The sequence below is a fragment of the Sylvia atricapilla genome, chromosome 13 (genome assembly GCF_009819655.1).
Source record: "Sylvia atricapilla isolate bSylAtr1 chromosome 13, bSylAtr1.pri, whole genome shotgun sequence".
Classification (NCBI taxonomy): Eukaryota; Metazoa; Chordata; class Aves; order Passeriformes; family Sylviidae; genus Sylvia; species Sylvia atricapilla.
This window is the reverse complement of record NC_089152.1, coordinates 2,584,621-2,604,455: the sequence shown is the minus strand read 5'-3', so window position 1 is coordinate 2,604,455 and position 19,835 is coordinate 2,584,621. Positions and strand designations below refer to the sequence as shown.

Below are 19,835 nucleotides of genomic sequence, written 5' to 3'. Positions count from 1 at the left end.
GACTCACCCGTAAGAAGGGTGAGTCTGACCTCACCCGTATCACTACTGCACCCAAAGGTCCCAATCATTCAAAGCAAGGTCCTCAAATTCCAATCTCAATGGTTACTCACTAGATCAAGAGCATTGATTGCTCTGGTCAAATGCCCTACAAAATTGATTCCTACTTACAGTCTTGCCAATGAACAGTGGCAGAAAAGCAGCTCCTCTCCCACCTGGGCCCCAGCCTGGCTCCAGCACTGTACACCCCTCAGAGACAAGCAACAGCACAGATGAAACACCATGGCCAGCTAGCCTGGGTCCCTGGTAAACACAAAACAGCAGCTTGGCCCCCCAGGTGTTCACAGGAGTGTGCAAATCATGGCACTGACTGTAAACACATCCTGGGTTCAGAGAAAGGAATCTGAAGGACAGTAGGTGCATGGATGTCACTGGCCACACCATAGCCAGCTGGGACCCTTGTAGGGCAAAATGAGAGTGAAAGCCATATAAGCAGAGACCTGCCCTCCTGACTAAAATGATACAGGAGAGTGGCCCAATACCTTGAGGTGAGGCTGGAGCAGAGCAGCAGGCAGAGGGACGAGCAGAGTACACGCACACGGGGCTGGGGACTGTGCTGTCCCCACAGGATTGCCCATGCAGGTATCACAGAGCTTCACCCCGTGTTAAAAAAGAAGCAGAGAACTGCCTCATACTGCAGGTGCAGGCTGCAGAGATGTCAGAACTTCCTCAGCTGTGCTACAAGAGTTAATTGAGACAAATAACTCAACAGTGCTGCCATTAATGAAATTCTTCTGATATATTTCCCCTGAGCTTTCTATAAATGACTAAGTGACATTACTGCCTGCAGTGAGAACCCCCTATATGAGAGATAACGCTGCCGGAGCTAAGGTTGGCGCATCCACGGTAGAAGCCTTGGAAAGAAGTGCAAGATGATATTTAAATAACTATCACACTGCTAAGAAATGAGCAGCCAAAAGAAATATGGTCTTATAATATGCTCAAGTCTCAGGATGAATCCTGGCTGTTACATGCAGACGCTGAAATGCAGTGGGTGGTAAGTGACAAACTCTTTTAATCCTGCAAATCTACTGAAATTCCCAGTCAAAGCTCTCCAATTTTCCCCCGGTGACTCCTATATTTGTACATTTGTTTTGCAGCACACACAGGGCCAACTACTGCATCAGTACAGATGTGAGAGGCAGTGTCACGTGAACCAGCATGTCCTAGGGGCAGCCAAAAGAGCTGATGGAGGGAAATAACACACTCACCCATCATATCCATCTTCTGGAAACATCTCACCGTGTTTCTGCTTTACTTAATTTCTTTTGCTTTCCTTTTTTTCCTTTAGCAATTCCTCATGGGTGTTTTTCCCCTCTGAGATCGACTGCTGCAAGCCCAGAATTTGCTCTGGGCTTGCCATAAGCACTCCAAGCACAGACAATATAGAAACATCACTGGCACCAGGGCTGAGCCCTTCTGCTCAGCACTGGAGAAGAAAAGGCAGTAAATATTAGCAGAGCCACAACAGAGGGGATAAAAATCTCATTTATGGATGGAGGAAACTTGGCACGTAACACCAAGAGTTAAACTGCAATAAAATTCAAATGACCATTAGCAAAAAAATTCCTGGGAGTCAAAGATATCTCCAGAGCTGTAACTGACACCAGGGCAGACCTTTACCTGCAGCACATTTTGCACCAGTAAAACAAGGAGTCGCAAAAGTATCGCACCTCCAGCTGCAAAAACAGGTTAATTTTTACTAAGCACAAGCCATAGGTAGGACTCTGCTGACAACACAGATACTGTACAGGCACAAGAGAAACCAACAGCAAACCCATGTGTTTAAGGTCTGCCTTGACATTTTGAGCTGCGACTTGCAATCTGCATCCCAACAGTGGCATTGCCCAGGAAATACCTTGGTGACAACTTTGGTGCCACCTTATTTAAACCTTAATTTAAAATGCTAACTTCATAATGAGTGGAACAAAACTGTGTAAAAACATTTCCCACTCTAATCCTGGTTTGATCCCCCCCAGTATGGCCTTCTTTTGTAATTACATCCCTTTGTGATCTCACTCTAATGCCTTGTATTGTGACCCATAAAATAATCAGCCCCCTTTGTCTCTCCCTAATCCTTTTAGACTTCCTTCTTGTCTCTACACTCTTATAAATGCTGCCATTATTTGGGCTCAGCAGCTCTTCCCACCACCCCAGAGCTTGGAAAGGGGGCTGCAGGTTAAACCCTGAATATATTCTGTGCAGAGGAGCTGAAACGATGGGAAGATCTTTGCTGCTTTAAAATCCCTGTGATTCCCAACCTCCTCCCCTAGCCACACCAGCTTGGCAGGGAAACCAACCTGCAAGTTTGCAAATGCACCAGCCCTCCCCACTTCTGTATCTTGCTGATGACCTGAAGACCTTTGGCCTCCAGGTCACAGTGGCCAGTGTGCTTGTGGGGACAGTGTGCTTGTCCCCAGGCTGGGCGAGGGGAGCTGCTGCTGCTGTCTGCAGGAATCAATGCAGAGAGGAGTCACAACATCTGCCTTGCCCAAGCCATCAATCCTGCCCTCCTGCTGGCAAGGTAAGTGCCATGGACAACCACACACAGTGGGATGGAGGAGCAGAATTTGGGACAGGATGCAGAAGGAAAGGGGGTCAGAGAGAAGAGAAGGGCACAGGGATGTGCGCTGCTATGCTTAACTACAAACCAATCACCCTGCAGCAAGACGGAGTGAAGAAAATGTCAAAATGTCATTACAAGCTCAGATCTGTCCAGAGTTATTATCAGGTACTGCAGTACTTCAAATGCTGGGCAGGTCCAATTCATCAAACTTCCAGAAATCTCTGGCTCTAAACTGCACCATTTTAATTATTCCCCTCTTTCCTTTTTTTTTTTTTAATTCAGATCAAACAGACAAAATTGCTACTCTCAGGCTGGATACGTGCAGAGCCTGATCTGATACTCAGCCTGATGGTGATTTCCAATTAGTGGTAACTGCTTGTTATTGAGTGATATAATCAATGGGTCTTACTCCACTGGCTGGGCTGTGATTTATGATGATGTGGAGCCAGGTCCATCAAATTACAGCATTTGTAAAAAGGGCTGAAAATGCCACAAAATGACACAATCAGAGCAAGTGAGGCCAAGCTGAGCAAAGGGTGGTGATGAGAAGAAAGGTGGCTGCGTTCTGGGGAGCCCACCTTTCTGAGGAGTGGACTCTGGATGTTACAATTGCTCAGAGGGTATCTTCATCCACAGAGAGCCAAAGCATGTTCAGCTTCTGGCATGCACAGGGGGAATCCAGCTCCTCAGAGACCTGTGAAAACACAGCCAAGCGGTGCCTCCAGAGAACACTCTGACTATGAAACTGATTTTAATTAAGACAGCTCAGAGTCATGCGAAACTACGAAACTGTCACTGAGAGACAGAAAAGATCTGCATTTAATAACCTGATCAGATTATAAAAACATGTTGCATTCCACAACCTTTTAAACTAACACACCAGGGTTTGAACAGACACAGAAACAGCAACTGAAAGAATTCCAACCAGGGTGTTAGGCAGAGGGTAGAAATGCTGAGGGCCTCCCCACTCATCTCAGTTACATGTAGGCTTCTTGCACACTTGTGCTTGTTCAAAAGAAAGTTACACTACAAAAATATTATCAATGTTTCTAGCACCTGATCAGCCAATACACAAACCAGCCAAGGTCCACTTCCTTCTGCTGAGTATCTTGGATTAATAATGGCGACACACAGAAATACCCCAGAATTTAATGAAATGAATTTAATGAGTTAATTTTTAGGAGGAAGGGTTTAAGATGCACCCGCTTGATGAGGAAACTGCCAGCACCTTGAGCCCATCAGGGCCGCACGCGCAGTGGCTGAGAGCAGCATATTCTTCCAGTTAAATTTCACTCAATGCCAAGTGTTGAAGTAAATTTGAAACATAAAAATATGATATCCAGCCCACATTTCCTGAATGCAAATATGTACATTCCTCCGAGCCAAGAAGATTATATTCCAAGCAATAATACAAAGCCAGGGTCTGTAACAGTGATATGAGACTAACAGCCTGCCTTTGAAGACAGCGAAAAGTGCAACAGAGCTCTCGAGGGGCTCTGCTCTGTCAGATCTCTTTTATTCCCCAGTAGCACGGCCTTGATCAACTTTCAAGATTTTTGTTTGTGAAAGGTTTTTATTTCTCCTTTGCTTTTGTGTTCAGATGTCAGGCTCAGAGGGAAGAAGAGATCAGCACTGGGATGAGGTTTTACCCACCGGCAGTATTTACTCTGCTCTGCAAAGGTCTGCTTAGCGCTTGGGGTTTTTTCCCTTCCAGGCAGCCAGCACCCATTCCTTCCATGCAAAGGTCTCTAAAATGGGGATAATTACTCTTCTCCTTTGACTTGCTGATCGGGACTCAGAGCAAGGAAAATCACTATCTCTTGTGTGTAACCACCGTGGGAGTTAGGGGCTCAGGGTACAACTGTGATTCATTCTCAGGAGATTTCATCTATGATTAAGCAGAGTCCTAAGTGCAAGTGTGTGTTCCTGCGGCTTAGGCACAGCAGGGGAACTTGCCCTGAGCAGCAGGTTACATTTGCCCACAACATTCTGTTTTATTCCCATTATCTGCAGGCACCTGTGGCATCAAGGCTGGGGGCCCCCCTGTTTGTGCTGGCTTCATCCAGACCTTTTCTCAGGGCTGGCAACAAACCAAGCCTGGCGCCAGAATAGAGTCCAGAGCATTTTCAACGTGATCCCTTTTTCATTTTGATTCATGTGAAACTACAGCTACAAAAGGAAACGCTATTCAGGGACACACAGCACATCACATACATATTGATGCAGGAGCCAAGATAACAGTGTTTATTGACAATCCACAATCTCAAAGGTAATTCCTCTGGCTCTCATGTCTCCAGTTTACAGGTCCAAGAAGTTTGGCATTGTGCTTGTGCATGAGTTGGCTTCCAGCTCATAAATGCCAGAGCCATTCACCGAAAGTGCTCCAAGGTTTAGCACCACAAGACTGACAAGTTTGAGATCCAGCTGCTAATCTGGCACGGCCCCAAAGCCTTTGGCTCCTGGACAATGTCACTTCTTACACTCCTGAAAAGCTAGGTTTGCAGATGGCCACTTCATGCACTTGGGAATTGTTACACACGAGGGCTGGAGTGTTCCCTTGGTGGGCTGCCAGCCGGCCGTGGCACTGCGGGGAGCGGGAGGAAGCGTTTCAAAAGGCTCCCCCAGTTTGGGAAATGCAGACAAGACCTCAGCCCCAGACTCTGCCTTAGACTTTTCCTGCTTTGCACCAAAAAATCACGGTGATATTTGCAATTGCAACAGAAGCATTAGTAAGAGGCTTGCACAGAAGGAAGAGCAGTAGCCATCTTCCAAACAAGCTGGAAAGCCCTTCAGCAAAACTTAACAAACAAAAGTGTTCTGCCAGTATCGCAGCCGTACCACACACCCATCCTCACACTCACATAGAAACTACACCCAGCAGCAACTTCTGGTTGAATGTGAAAAGGATCAGTGGCTGCACTCCCAGAGCCCCCAGACAGTCTGTGAGCAAAGAGGGCCACCAGCACAACAGGGACAGGAACCACCATGGACCCCCCAGCTCTGCCATCGGTCCTGGGACAAACACGAACCAGCAACCAGAGCTGACAAAGGAGAACCAAGAGATCCAACAGGACCAACTGCTCTGCCCAGGGCAATGCAACGGGCTAACGTCAGGTAGCGTGCAGAGCTGGAGTCACAGCCTGCCCTGGAATTCTTCCTCCCCCACCTTTAAATTTCATTCCTTCACTGGCATTTTCATCTCTCTCCTCCTCCAGGCTCCCCCATCAGACAATCTGTCTGGTGTTGTTAGCCTTGCCCCCAAAGGCACTGCCACGTCAGGTAGTAAATAAGACCTTGCTGCCTCTACACTGCCAGCATTAAATAACAAAATGAAAGATACCATGACCTTCAGGAGGTCTTTGCCTATGGTTTGGGAAGTGCTGCCTGCCAAGCAGAGCCCAGCTGGGCTGCACAGCAAAGGGGTTTCCAAACTCACCACAGGAGATACAAACCACAGACTACTTCACCACATGATTTTAATGTAACTTACACCTCCAACACAGAGAATTTGCTGTTAGAAGGTGGTTTTTAGTTTTCTACCCAAGAAAGCTGATGATCTCTTCTTTCACACGTGGACAGCTACACAGATTATATGCCAGACAGATTTCAACACCAGCTCCAGGGTTTTTCTCTCTTCTGTCTCTTTAACACCCCCTCCACGAAAACCCAGCACCCACCACGCTGCCCTCCTGCTTCCCAACAAATCCTTGTGGGATTGCCCTGTGAGGTGGGGGTGGCACAGTGCCTGTACTTACTCGCTGCCTGAATCTTCGCCTTCCGGCTCACCACCAGCCCGTAGTGGTTCTGTGCCATGCAGTCGTACTCGCCTTCATCCGAGGAGCCATCTCCCCGCACCCTCTGGAAGCGGGAGACGTACAGAGACCCGTTGGCCAACATAAAGGCATTCTCACTGTCCACGATCATCACACCGTTCTTCCGCCACGTGATGGTGATGGGCTGGATGCCCTCCACCTGGCAGTAGAGGATCAAGGGTTGCTCCTGCACAGCTATGTCATCACTAGGCTCCACGACGAACGCCAGCTCGGAGGAACGGCCGAAATCTAAAAAGAAGAGAGTAGGGCAGAGTCAGCAGCAGGTCCAGGACCAGCAGCAAGAGTCAACTGCTGGGGCTAGAAACAGGAGATGATGGAAATGTTTTGGATGTGCTACAAAGTGCAACTGTTTCAGAGAACCCAAAACCCAGGGGCAGGCTTTGCCTACCAAGACCTGACTCTCTGAAACCGTGGGGTACAATTTCTTAAAGCCAAACCACAGGCAAAGTCCTTCAAGGCTGCCTTTGGAGGCTCCAGTGAAGGGGACAGGCAGGCACACCCCTCCAGCAGCTTGCCAAACCATAGCTCCACTCCATACTCCCCTGAAGATTCTCTCTTCACCTCCTATTGCAGGTGTGCAGGTTAGACAATTAAACCCCACACAAACATAGGACGTCAGCCATTCCCATGGCAGGAGCAGAAGTGCACACCAGTGCTGGAAAGCCACTCCTCTCCCCACATAACCAGGCAGAGGGGCTGTGCCGTGCCCCAGGCCCGTTTGCAGCACAGCCGGCGGGGTGAAGGGGGGATTCAGCTCCCGATTCAGACCATATTGCCACCGGCATCTTCCCGACACTTCTCCCGCTTGGCAGAGCAGGAGGCTGTTTGCCTCTCGCACGCAACACCGTGCCCTTCTGTCGCTTTGGTCTCTCTCACGCTGTAACAGGCAAAGCATGCTGCTATTCAGCCCTTAATGAAGAGCAAGTTAAGCACCAAAATACAAATGCGCAATGTTCTGGCTCAGCCACACAAAAGGTTCCTTGCAAAGCAATTACGCTAAACGATGTCCGCGAGAGATAAGTTATTGCAGAATTTGTACCAACAATGGGCAAACCCTCACTTCCCCCATCACACAGATACATCCTAATTTACTTCTTTTGCCAACAGAACGTTTAAATGCTTCCTCTTTGGCATGTTATGCTTCACTTGGTCACAGCACACCTTTTGAGGGTATAATTTGCCCTACAGTCATGATCAGACACTAGAGAAGATGACAGAAATAGAACTATTGCTTAAAGATTGGCCAAAACATACGCAGACATGAAAGAGAAAAAGAGACCAAGAAACAGGAGTTATATAGATATTTGAAGGTTGTAAATATAGGGATGGAGGTGAGCTGGGTTTTTTTAAAGAAGAGCAATGGTGAAGAAATTCCAGGAGAGTAACAAAAAAAAAAGTAGATCTGCAGTTTCATCCAAATATGGACAAAGCCTTTCTAACAGTTCACTGGTGCATTGGCCCTTCAAGGGGTGGTTTCCCAACCTGTGATACAGCTTCTTTCCTTTTTCACAGGCTCTGTGGAACCAACTTCACAGATGCTCACAGAATTGGGATGCACACAAGCAATATCTCTTGGTAAACACCAGCCACAGCACAGGCTTTGTAATGCCTCCCTCATATAGACCCCACCAAGGACAGGATCCCCCCACATCAGGCTCAAAAGTAGGGTGGAGGGCAGACTGTTAATGCATGATAAGAATAACAGAGATGAGAAGAGGCAGTTACACTAAAGAAAGAGAAGAAAAAAAAAGTCTGTCTTTTCTGCTCTGCAAACCCAGGGAGATTTTTTTTTCTTTCTTTCTGTAAATCCCCACTGCTTTCTACGGCAACTTAAATTGGATTACGGGGGATAAACATTGAGTGCAACCTGAGCCGAGGCAGATGGACAGAGCAGACAAAGCAGCAGTACTGCAGGGCCAGGCCAAAGGTACTGCCAACAAGGTATGAGTGTGTGCAAGGAATGGACAAACCCCACTTAGTGACAGGCACCTAAAACACACACTTTATTAACCCATTAAGTCTTAAAATGTCAGGCTAGCTCCAGCCATCTCGGTGATCTATTGCTCACCGTGACTCCTTTTTTATGAGATAGCCCGGGGTCCTCTCAGCAAGTCAGACTGCAGCCAGCACAAACCCATCAATTACTTTTTTTTGGTGAAAATTAAGGAATTAGATGGATGCTCTGCATTTTTCTGCAAAGTGGCCAAGGTCTCAACACCATGCTGGGGCCCCATTCTCTGTGTAGGTGCTCTGGTGAGTTAGGCAGGATAAGAACCCTTGCATCCTGATACTGATCCAAGAGGGACTTCTGACTGCAGAAAGACTGAAAATTTCAGGATTTAGCCTAATGTGCAATCAGGAAAAAATCCATAATTAAATAAATGCCCCATCTTCCCCCAGCACCCCTGTACTCTTAGATAAAACAGCTTATTATTATATGTACAATAAAAGGAAGAATCAACATAATTACATGCCCTTCCCACAATTGCTGTCATTATAACAACCATCATTAAGGCCTGTGATTGGAGATAATCATGTTTGCCTCCATAAACATTCGGTCTGCATCCTCACTCCAGGCTGCTTGAACTGCAGGAGTGATGACACTCGTCATCAGGACTGGGGTCCTCAGACACTTGCTGGAGTGGGGACGGACACTGGTCCTGGGGTCTCCTTGGGCTGCACTCAAGAGCAGCACTGTGCCTTGAGGTGTGACACTCTGCAACTGGTTTGTAACCTGTAGACACTCTGCAGTGTCCAGAAGCACCCAAATTCCAGCTCAGCTCAGGTTTTTCTCATGGGATGCTCATCAGACCTTGAAGAAAACCTGCTGCCTCCTTCCTGGAGTTTCAGGGCCAGGTGACCAACTAACCAGATGCATGGGGAGAAGCTAGTTCACCCCATGTGGGGATCTGGGAGAAGCCAAGCTCTGTCTTTCACCTGTCTCAAAGGCAGACTCTAGACACAGTGCCCTCTTTTCCTGGGATGCTCAGGATGAGAAACAAAGGGACAGACACTCCCAGAAGAATGTCCATGGTGGGACAAGAAGGTTTCTGGTGTTTGCTCTAAAAGGTCAGCTCAGAGGAGTCAGAGGGATAGCACAGACAGGATAAGGGGGCAACAGTGGGAGAGAGGGACCCAATTCCATCAGCATAAAGAACTGATAGCAGTTAGCAGTAAGGCACATGATAAGGCACAGCAGTAAGGAAATGATGCTGCAAAGTTGGAAGTAAACAATAACTTTTTCCAAAGGCACATGGAAATAGTAAAAATGCAATTAATTGAGAGATAGCAAGGAAATTGCTGAGGCTGTGCACAATTCACTCAGGGAGTCTGAAAGCCCCATCCCTCTCCAACAGCTGGCTGTGTATCCAAACCCCGCTAATCCCACACAACATCCCAGGTACCTCCCAAAGCGGACTGCGAGGCAGCACGGCTCACAGTCGCTCCCTGCTCGAGGCAGGAACTGTACAACTCTGCTCGTGGCAGCTCGAGTTTGCAGTTGGAGCCGGGTGTCAGGCAGGCAGCTGAACAGCCCGCTCGTCTCGACGCCGGCAGCACGCGAGGGAAAACTGCTTTGCTTTCTGCAAAGGGATGGAGGGAGGAAGCGTGATTAGCTCTGACATAAAAGCCACAAGAAAATTACTGGAATCCTCATTCTACAAGTCTGCTTTTGAGAAACATTTACCATCTCCCTGAGCAATGTAATATGTGACTATATGTGCAAATATTTAACAAAAACTACTTCCCCTATTGATCAAGCAGACAGGCATACTCAGAGAAACCAATTAGCACTTGTGCTTTTGAACCAAGAGATTTATTTAGTGCTGAAAGAAAGAACTTCGAATTAATGGGAAGCTTAAAAAACACTTTGAAGTACATTTAAAATAAAATAAGTTTAATTATTTTTTACTTGACACTGTGATTCACATTCAGGGCTTCAAAAGAACTTGCTTATACCCCTGTATTATCCTTTTCCATTTGGGAAACACAATTTTGGCTTTCTCTCCTGTACTTCAGTGACTAATCTCACCGCTCTAATTAGCGGTGACATCCATCACCAAGGACCTCAGTCACATCCTGGCTCATCCTCCTGGACCCCATCCAGACCTGGAGCCAGCAGGGCCATCCCTGCCCTGGGAGCACACGGTCCCGACAGATGAAGCCTGTATTATTACTCCTGTTCTAGACAGGGAACATTAATCACAGAGGGATGAAATAAGCTGCCAACAGCTCGCTCTGAGCTTGTGGCAAGGCCAGATATTGTGGGAGCAGTTGGGTCCACCCCACTTTTCCTGGTGCAGCATCATCAGGAGCACTGCTGGGGAGACTGAGGTAGCACCAGCTCCTTCCTCATCACACCAACAGCACGACATCCACCTGCAAATTGCCTCACATCAGCACAAATTTGCCCCCTTCTGATTTGCTGTGTTTATTCCCAGCATAACACAGCCTAAATCAGTAGCATAACCCACCACCAAGGACAATCACTCCAGCCCTGCGCCAATAATGCCAAAAGAAGATGCATAGGACCAGAGGATTTTATAGCGGTATTTTATAAATAAGTATCAGGACCAAAAACCTGGACGCAGGTTGGGCCATGCACATGAAAAATAACTCCTGTTTTTCCAGTGGTGGGTTGTTTTTGATTCAAATCCTTCTGCAAATGGGAGGATATGAAAAGAAGAGATATATGGATCTGAGAGATGTTCTCCAACAGATTATAACAAGCTTCAGGCTCATGAAATTGGCAGCCTAAAAATCCAGCTGGTGCCCTCTTAAATCTCCTTGAGCCTGACCCAGACCCTAAGGAGAAAAGCATTGCACTGCAGTAAAGTGCAAATTGGCTCTTTAGGGCATCCAGAAAATTTACATTTAAAGGAGAGGAGAATAGGGTGTAACAGGCCCCACATCTTGCTGGCAGTAAAGTTTACTAGCTCAGAATTTTTATTCCCTTTCCTTTTGGACAGGAGGTTATATAAAGCGATTTTTCCATCAGGGAGCATAAACCACATCCACTCGTTAAACGATTGCAGGAGGTCTCTGACAGGGATAACACAACCTCTCAGCCACCTGACGGAGAGCCCAAAAACACCCAGCATCACTGCCCTCACTGGGGACACAGATTTAAGCTGAGGAAGGCAAAGAGCCTGAAAAGCCAAAGAAGTTGCCCCAAATAATTTTCAGATGTTTGAGATCAGACTGAGCAAATCCCAGGAGGTCGCTTGTTGAACACAGTGGAAGCTGGAAGCATTCATAGCACAAAGAGCCTTTCTAGGACAAGCTCCAAGTCCTTGTGTGCTCCCCCATCTCTAAAGAAGGCAGGATAAAACCTGTTGGTATAGCTGGAAAGGGCAAAGACCTTTCCTGAGCTAATTACCCCCAGTAGCTCCATCCACAGCAAGGCATCCTGAGCGCATGGCAGCAAGCCGAGCATAGGATGCACTGTTATTTGCATTCCCCACGTATTTCACAGCCCTGACCAGATCACAGCCTCACCACAGAGGGCATCAGCGACACAAACACAGAGCAGGAAACAACCGTGCACAAGCAGAGAGCAAAGGCACAGCCAAGATGGGAAATGCTGTGCCAGAGCCAGGGTTCCCCAGCTCCAGCTCCTAAGGCTGCTCTAACGTAGAGCAGGGAACAGATGGTTCATACCCTGATCCTGCAGGAAAGCATCAGGGAGGTGGCTGTCCCCACAGCCAGGCCCTTGCACAGACCCAGAAGGAAAGGGACTGGCCACTCAGTGAGTGACAGTGCCCATGGATCAGAGATGGTGGCTGGCATGATGGCACAAGGCTGCCAAAAGAGCCACAGGCACCTTGGCATCACAGTGCCAAACCCCACCAGCCAGCACAGCCCTGCCACCAAGCCCTTGAATTTCAGCTTGAGTTCTGGCAGGCAGGGATGGCATGCAAGGAAAGGTCTTTCTGCAGGAGGAGAAGTTAGTGTGCACATGAGAAACTTTGAAACTCTTAATTGTATCCAAGGGATTCAAAGCAAACTCAGCACTCTCTCCTCCCTGCCATCCCCTCTGCCGTATCACCTCCCACCCTGAAATTCAGGATGGAGGAAAGCATCTCCTTGTTCTTCTCAAGGAGCCGAGCACTGCATGGATCCCTGCTTGCTCCAAAACCAGCGCCTTGAAACACGAGCTCTTCTCTCTCTTTTCACATTCTCTCAGGTTTCAGCAGCAACGACCCTTTTGCAAAAGCATCTTCACAGCTCAGCAGAACCATTCACCGCCACCCGAATCCCTGACTTGCCATCAGCTTCATCAACACAATCTCATGTGCGAGAACAACAACAAAAAAAAAAAAACCCGGCAGCAAATCCTTGACTCTGCTCTGAAACTCTGGTTTTAAATTACCAACACAGAGCAGGTCTGGGTTGTTAAGTGACTGTGCTGCTCTCGAGTGGAGGGTGCGATACAACGGCGACATCTGATATAATAGCAAGGCCAGATCAGTGTGCTCTGTGCTTTCCTCATGCACTTGCCTATTTGCCTCTCTCATCTCTTAAAGTGCAATTATTGACATGTTTGCCTCCTTAACCATCAGTTTTATATGCTTGCCAATGACTCCTGAACATGTGTAAACAATTATTTTTATTTTCTTGCAAAACCAAAATGTTAGATATTCTTTTGGATAAGCAGACTCGGGTAGATTTTCATGAGCCCTGCTACATAATTTATTAGTTTCTAAACTCTGTAAAACTAAAAGCTCCACTAAAGTTCAAATAAGTTTGTGATTTCAAAGTAATTTTGAATGGACTATTCCTGTTTCTGACTAATGTTACTGGATTGATTTAAATGGGAATTCTTAATCTGCAGAGGGAGATTCTTGCATTGTTTTGTTAGCTAAATAAAAGGACAATATCATGGGCCAGAAGCCCAGGAGTGCAAAGCATGAAATATTGTGGGGCAAAGAGACAGAGAAAAAAGCATCTTCTGTCTCAGATCTGCTGCAGGCTGCAAAATGAAGTACATGGTCTGCTCATCCCACGGCTTTGGAGCAGAATCTAAGGATCTGTGAAGCAAGGGGCTGGCACTGCATGGGGTCACTGCTTGGCACTTCACACGCTGTGACACAGGACCCTTGAGAAACAAGGAAATCAGAAATAAAAAAGTTTAGGCAGACAAAAAGAGGGAGAGAGACATTCTCATTTGCACAAATAAAATGAGAGCAGTTTTGCAGCTCTTTGCCAGGCAGTGCTGCTGCTGAGCTGCTCCATGCCAGGCTGACAGCACATGGGCCAAAACTGGGATTGAACAGGACGCAGAGGAGCGGGGAACCAGGCTGTAATCCTGAATCTGGGACTCTCTGCCCAGATCTTCTCTCCTGGAGCCCTCTGCCAGCTCCTAAGTGAGCATGTGAACTTGGTCTGTGCCAGACCCAGAGCCTGACAGGTAACAAGAAGAGGTGCAATTACACCAGCTTAGTACTTCTAACTCCCTTTGCAGGGGGTGGTGGGGCAGATCAGAAGGGAAGCAACTTGTCCTGTTTTCCCCTCTCTCGCCTTGCTTTACACACTTCCAAGTTTACTTTTGGCACATGATGGCCCCAGCAGGCACCTGAGTGCCACGGGTGGCTGCACACTCACATCCCTGTGCCAGCCTCACCCCGAGCACAAGTCCCAAAGGTGGTGCACACTGACACGGCTGTGAGATGCCTGCCCCATTTCATGGGCTGCCTGCTGCCTCCACGCGGGAAAACCACGTCCTGGGATTCTCCTGTTGAACCCCCGAGAGAGACGAAGCCCAAACGTGGGCTTGAATTTCATACCGAGTCTCTGAGCGTTACTGGGGAAATGATACCTGATACTCTCTATGTATATTAAGAAAAAAGACAGGGTATTACACCAATTTAGTAGAAAGCAATCTTTTTTTTTTCTTTTTTTTTTTTTTTTTTTGCGCGCGTCTGAAAGAGGACAACAAAGCCACACAGAGCAGAAATTAGTGAAAGCTTATAGCTTCAATAATTTAGAAGTTAAGCCTACTTAAACATAAATGACGACGTTTAATTCCAAGGCTGTTGTTACTGAGCAGAGCCCGGGAGCCTCTCGTATCCTATGCCTGCCTTTGAATGCCGGGCTCAGCAATAACAGACAAAAGCTGTCCACCACCCAGAACAAAGAGCTCCAGGAAATTAAAAAAGAAAAAAAAAAAAAAAGAAAATACTGTCTCGCTGCTGAGCCCACTCCCTCACGCTGACCAGCAGCTCCCAGTGCCTGGCTCACAATCGCCAGACCAACATTTTGGGGAGTTTGAAAACCACAGGGCTGGGAGTGGAGCATCATGTCCTGCACAGCACGGCACTGCTCCCACACAGCATCCGTCCCCGCGGCGAGGCTGCTCCGGTGCTGACACCGACGCGGGAGGGTTTATTAAACTCAGCAGAGCACACAAACACGCTACCTCGCTGTTAACCACGTCGAGAGCATAGAAATCCACCGAAGGCGGGGGGAAAAAAACAGTCAGAACCAAAAAACTTTGAAAGTGTAGCCAAACACTGGTCAGCGGGGCCAGCAAAATACACCCCAAAGTCAGGAGCCACTGACCCACCAAGGCGCAGCATAAACAAACACAGAGAAATTTGGACAGCAGCAGGCGATAACCTAGACGCAAATTCAAGTTGCTAAAGTTCTGCTTTCAAGTATTCGCTTCTTTTGCTTTCTTCTGTCCAGGAAAAAAAAGAAACAACCTCACAACTTTTTAAACCATCCTCGTAGTACTACTCAGGAATCTTAACATAATAACAAGACCTGCTTCATTACATCCACTTCACAGATTACTTCTATTTTCTGTGAGTTTCACTGGCTTCTCCTCGCGCGGTTGCTACAGACCACGTGGCGACATTTATGATACGACTAACCCACAGCCTTGCTTCCCAAACACCGTAGCAGCTAATCTTTGATAAATCTAACACACACTTCTCTCCCTCTGATCATGCTGGGCTGCTTACAGGGCGTTTTAAAAATAATTCATAGAACAAGCACAGAATCGTTTGGGTTGCAAGAGACTTTAAAGACCATCTCGTTCCAACTCCCTCGACATGGGCAGGGACACCTTCCACTAGCCCAGGTTTCTGTCCCTACTTTTCTTTATCTTAGAAGGCTGTTGAGAGAGACTAGAACAGGGTGCACACGGGTATTTTGCTGCAGAACAGCGTCTATCTCAGATTAGACCCGTGCTTAAATAGCATCACCAGTAGAAGAAAAACACTGCCATTTATCCACAGGACATGTGCACAGTATGTCCAGGGAAAGCTCTCTTTGATGTTTGGTAGTCCGGCCGTGCTCCGGTGGACTGTGTTACCAATGCGGACAGAGCTGGTGTTACAGGAGAGCACAATATACTTCTGGGTCTGAAGCTGCTCGCCCTCATCCCTGCAACTTGTCTCCCAACATCTCTGTCGCTATCGCCTTTGCTGACGAACGCGACGCGCCCGTCGGGCGCTGCCTCCCGCTGCCACCGCGGGGACGATCCCGGAGGCTCTGACGATCCGGGCACGGGTGGATGGCCAGCCACGCCACCGCCCCGGCAGCCACCACACCCCTCCTCGGGCTCCACGAACACCCCCGTGCCTCCCTAGAGCCCCCGCACAACGGGTTTCCAACTGGAAGCACAGCTCCTGGGGAGCACTTCGGGATCTCTGCGGATGAAGGAAGGCGCTGGATGGGCTGGTGCGGGACTCTCCAGCCCCCAAGCCACCGACCCCTGCTCGTCCTCCCGGAGGAAGGCGCCCCGTTCCCGCCGAGGGATGCTGACCCGCGGGGAGCCGCACGCCGCACCGGCGGGCACACGCCGAGCTGCGCGGCCCCCTTCAGCCCCGGCGGCGGCCCGGAGCCACGGGGAAGGGCTGAGTGCGGGGCTGCGAGTGACCGAGGACGAGCGAGGGGAACCGGGAGCGGCGGCGGGGATAGCGAGGGGCGAGGGGACGAGCAATGCCCCGGCCACCTCGGGTGCGATGAGGGGACGCAAAGTGCTGTTTAGACGGACGGAGCGGCCGCGGAGAGCGGCGCCGGTGCCGGGCACGGCAGCGGCTGGTCCGTGTCCGCGCCCCCGCCCGCTCCCCCAGCCCAGCCCGGCTCTTACCTCCGCGGCACACAAGCAGCAGCAGCCCCAGCAGGCAGGCGGGCAGCGCGGAGCCCGGCGGAGCCATGGCATCCCGAGCGGGCGGGCTCGCCTCCCTGCGCCCCACGGGGAGGGAGCAGCCCGCCGGCAGAGAGGAGGGAGGGGAGAAGGGAGGGCGGCCAGGCGAGAACCACCCCCAGCTGCGGGGCGGGATGGAGAGGGGGGGGAAGAAGAAGGAAAGGGGAAAACAGGGGAAAAGCGGCTCTCAGCGGTGCTGCCCTCGGCGCGAACACGCCGCCGCGCCGGGCGGGCGGGGGGCGGCGCTGAGGGAGCGCGGCCGCGGGCGGGCGGGGGGCGGGCAGCGCCTTGCGCCATCTTGCGCATTCGCCAGGGCGCCGGCAGCGCCGCTCGGGCTGAGGGGCGGCCCCGTGAGGGGACGCTCCGCGCCCGGGACCCGCGGGGAGTGTGCGGGACCCTCGGCGCTCTGCCTTCACCGGAGCCCCCTCACGGCGCTCCCGTCACGGAGCACGTCTCGGAACCCACTCACGGGTTGGGTCTCGCAGGTCGCCCCTCATGTGTTTCGCTCCCCAGAGCCCGCTTCGTGGTTTTCCCCTCACAGGAGCCGTTTCTTCAGACCCCCCTCATGGGTGTTCCCTCACTGGTGCCACTTCACGGGGCTCCCTCCACAGGTCTCCCCTCACCGGTGTCCCCTCACGGGTGTCCCCTCACTGGGGCAGCCCCACAGGTCTCACCGGAGCTGCTTCAGGAGTCTCCTGCCACAGGTCTCCCCTCGTGTGTCTCCCTCACCGGAGCCCCGCCAGGGTTTCCCCTCACGGAATCCCTATCACCGGAGCCCCCTCACAGATCTCCCTTCACCACTTTCATCTCTCGGGGCTCCGATCGCGGAGCTCCAGGGATTAGAGGGGTACATGAGGGCGCTTCCCCTCACCTGCCTCCCCTCACTGCGGGAACCTCGCAGGAACCTCGCAGGAACCTCGCAGGAACGCAGAAGAGTTGGCTTGTCCCATCTCTGGGCTCCTGATTTTAATGCCACCCTAAGTGATTTACCCGAGTCAGTAATGCAGGTTGTGGACCAGCCACTCACCCTGGAGAGACCCCAGTGGGGAAGGACCCAGTAAGGGATGAGTGTGCTCCTAAATCCTGCCAGAGCAGGGTAATTTGTCTGCCCTCCTGGCAAGAACTAAGGATAATGTGTCCTTACATGACTCTCAGCCCCTGTGCCCACGCAGTATCTTGTGCCTTCCAGCTGATCCTACCCTGTCCCTTGGCCCATGCTCTCTACAGACATAACTCATGTCATCACCATCGGCAGCAAAATCCATCTCGGCAGGGACAGCTCAGTGTTTTGTGGTGTTTGCTTGGCAAAAAAAAGAACTGAAATGAAATAAAAGTCGATCCTAGCTAATTTCTTTCTTCAGACTAAAGCCAGATTTTGTGGCCTGGGTTATTAAACCCTGTAACCATTCCTAGAAATCTGGTGAAAAACTCTTTGTGAAGAGGAGCAGTGCCAGGCTCCCCTGGATGGTGCACCCTGAGCGTGTTGGAGTCGGCTAACGAGGAAAGAAGACGTCACTACATCTGCTCCACATTAAAGCTTCCTTCGTTTAGTGGAGGGTTGAGCTGCACGAGGCTGCTTTCAGCTGGGGAAGAATTTGCTCTGGCTCCGCCAGCCTCTTGGTAACATCTGAATTTCTGTGCTGTCCCTGACCTTTTGGCACCAGCCATGCTCTTGCTCCGACTCCCTGGCTCCTGCCATGGGGCCCCATCAGCATTTCTCTAAAGCTTGAAGCCATCATGGACTTGTGGCTGCTATCACTGAGGATGGCTTGTGGGAATTAATAATTCCAAGAGAAACTGAGCACGATGTGCTTTACAGGGCTGCTTTCCCTGTAAACTACAGATTTTGTGTGACCTACAAGTATATCGTGCTCTCCTGTAACACCAGCTCCGTGCACATTTTTCTGCCAAGTGCCCTGGCAGGACCCAGGGGCTGGGGGAGGTAGGTACATGTTTAGGGTATTATCAAGTTCATCCTCACATCTTGCAAATGAAACTGGTGACAGCACTAGTGGCACATTCAGAAATCATCCACTGCTGCCAAACAATAGGACTTAGATGAAAAACTCTAAGATCTTTTAGGGAATAGGCAGGTTTGGGGCTTTTGGAACCACCTAAGAGCAGGAATTCAGAGCACTCATGTTTTTCTATGCTCTGTAAGCATGAGGGCTTAGAAAAGTTGCTTTGTACTGGTGGCAGGAATTTGCTTATCACACTGTGAGCAGAAATCGGAGCCTTTGGAAAAGCAGCAGGGTTACAGGAGTGACGGTGTCCAGCCCAAACCGAGGCTCCAAACCCTTTCCTGCAGAGCAGTTGATGGGTCCATTCCTCTGTCCCCCTTGCTGTTGAGGGGCACAGGATCTGTCTGTCCATCTGCCCTCCCTCTCCACAAGGTTATCCTGCAGGAGAGCTGCCCTCCAAGGGCATCACTCACCCCTCACTCCTTGCACAGCGGATTTCCATCAGCTCCAATCGTGCTTCTGATTTACACCAATTAACTGCAAACTGAGGTCCCCAAGACACCATTAGTAGTTTCAGTGGATGAAGTGGGAGATTAACTTGTCTGAATTCACTCCATTTATTATTCTATGTGTAATTGTGGTTACCCTGCCTGCTATCAGCCTGGGAGCTTTCTCCTTATGTATATACATGCAGGGGTTTAGCATCTGCTTCATGGTCAGTGAGCAGCGGGGAGTGGGATTTTGCCAAAATTGTGGCATCCACCTTGAGGCACTGAGCCCAAGGCCAAGCCAGCAGTGGTGGGATAACCCCAGGACCTGCTTCTGGAAGTTGTTTTCCCCAGCAAAAACTGTTTTCTCTGTGTCTGTTGGGAATCTGTGAAGCAATCCTGGCCACCTCACTGCATCACACAGCCCATTGTCTCGTGCAGTGCCGTGTTCCAGAGGGCTGAGCTGGGCCACATGCTGCACTGGCAATTGTAGGTCCTTGAATTACCTGAGACCACAAGAAACCCAAGCCCACTCTAGTGGTATTTCCATCTGCATCCTTACAGCATGTCAGGGTGACAAAGGTTGGGAAGAGAAAGAAACATAACCACATGCTTTTTACTTCTCTCCTGTAACTGCTGTGTGCAGCCATCTCTGTCATCCATTCCATCTCCTCTCAGCAGCCTCCAATCAGCACCCTCTGCTGTAAACTGGGAGCTGGAAGAGTGATTTGCAGTCACCCATCACCCCCTCCAAGGTCCTTCCTTGCTCATTTGTGG

At 49.8% G+C, this 19,835-nt stretch overlaps 1 protein-coding gene across 1 annotated transcript in view; it reads right to left on the bottom strand.

The window, feature by feature from the left end:
- The window catches only part of IGDCC3 (immunoglobulin superfamily DCC subclass member 3), a 95,955-nt gene extending 79,195 nt beyond the window's left edge, over positions 1–16,760 (bottom strand). The window contains exons 1-2 of the mRNA XM_066328220.1: positions 16,553–16,760; positions 6,379–6,684 (exon numbers count right to left, since the gene is read on the bottom strand). Of these exons, the coding sequence (XP_066184317.1) occupies positions 6,379–6,684; positions 16,553–16,619 (373 nt within the window). The 5' untranslated portion in view covers positions 16,620–16,760. The remainder of the gene's footprint in view (positions 1–6,378; positions 6,685–16,552) is intronic.
- Between the last annotated feature and the right edge of the window lie 3,075 nt (positions 16,761–19,835).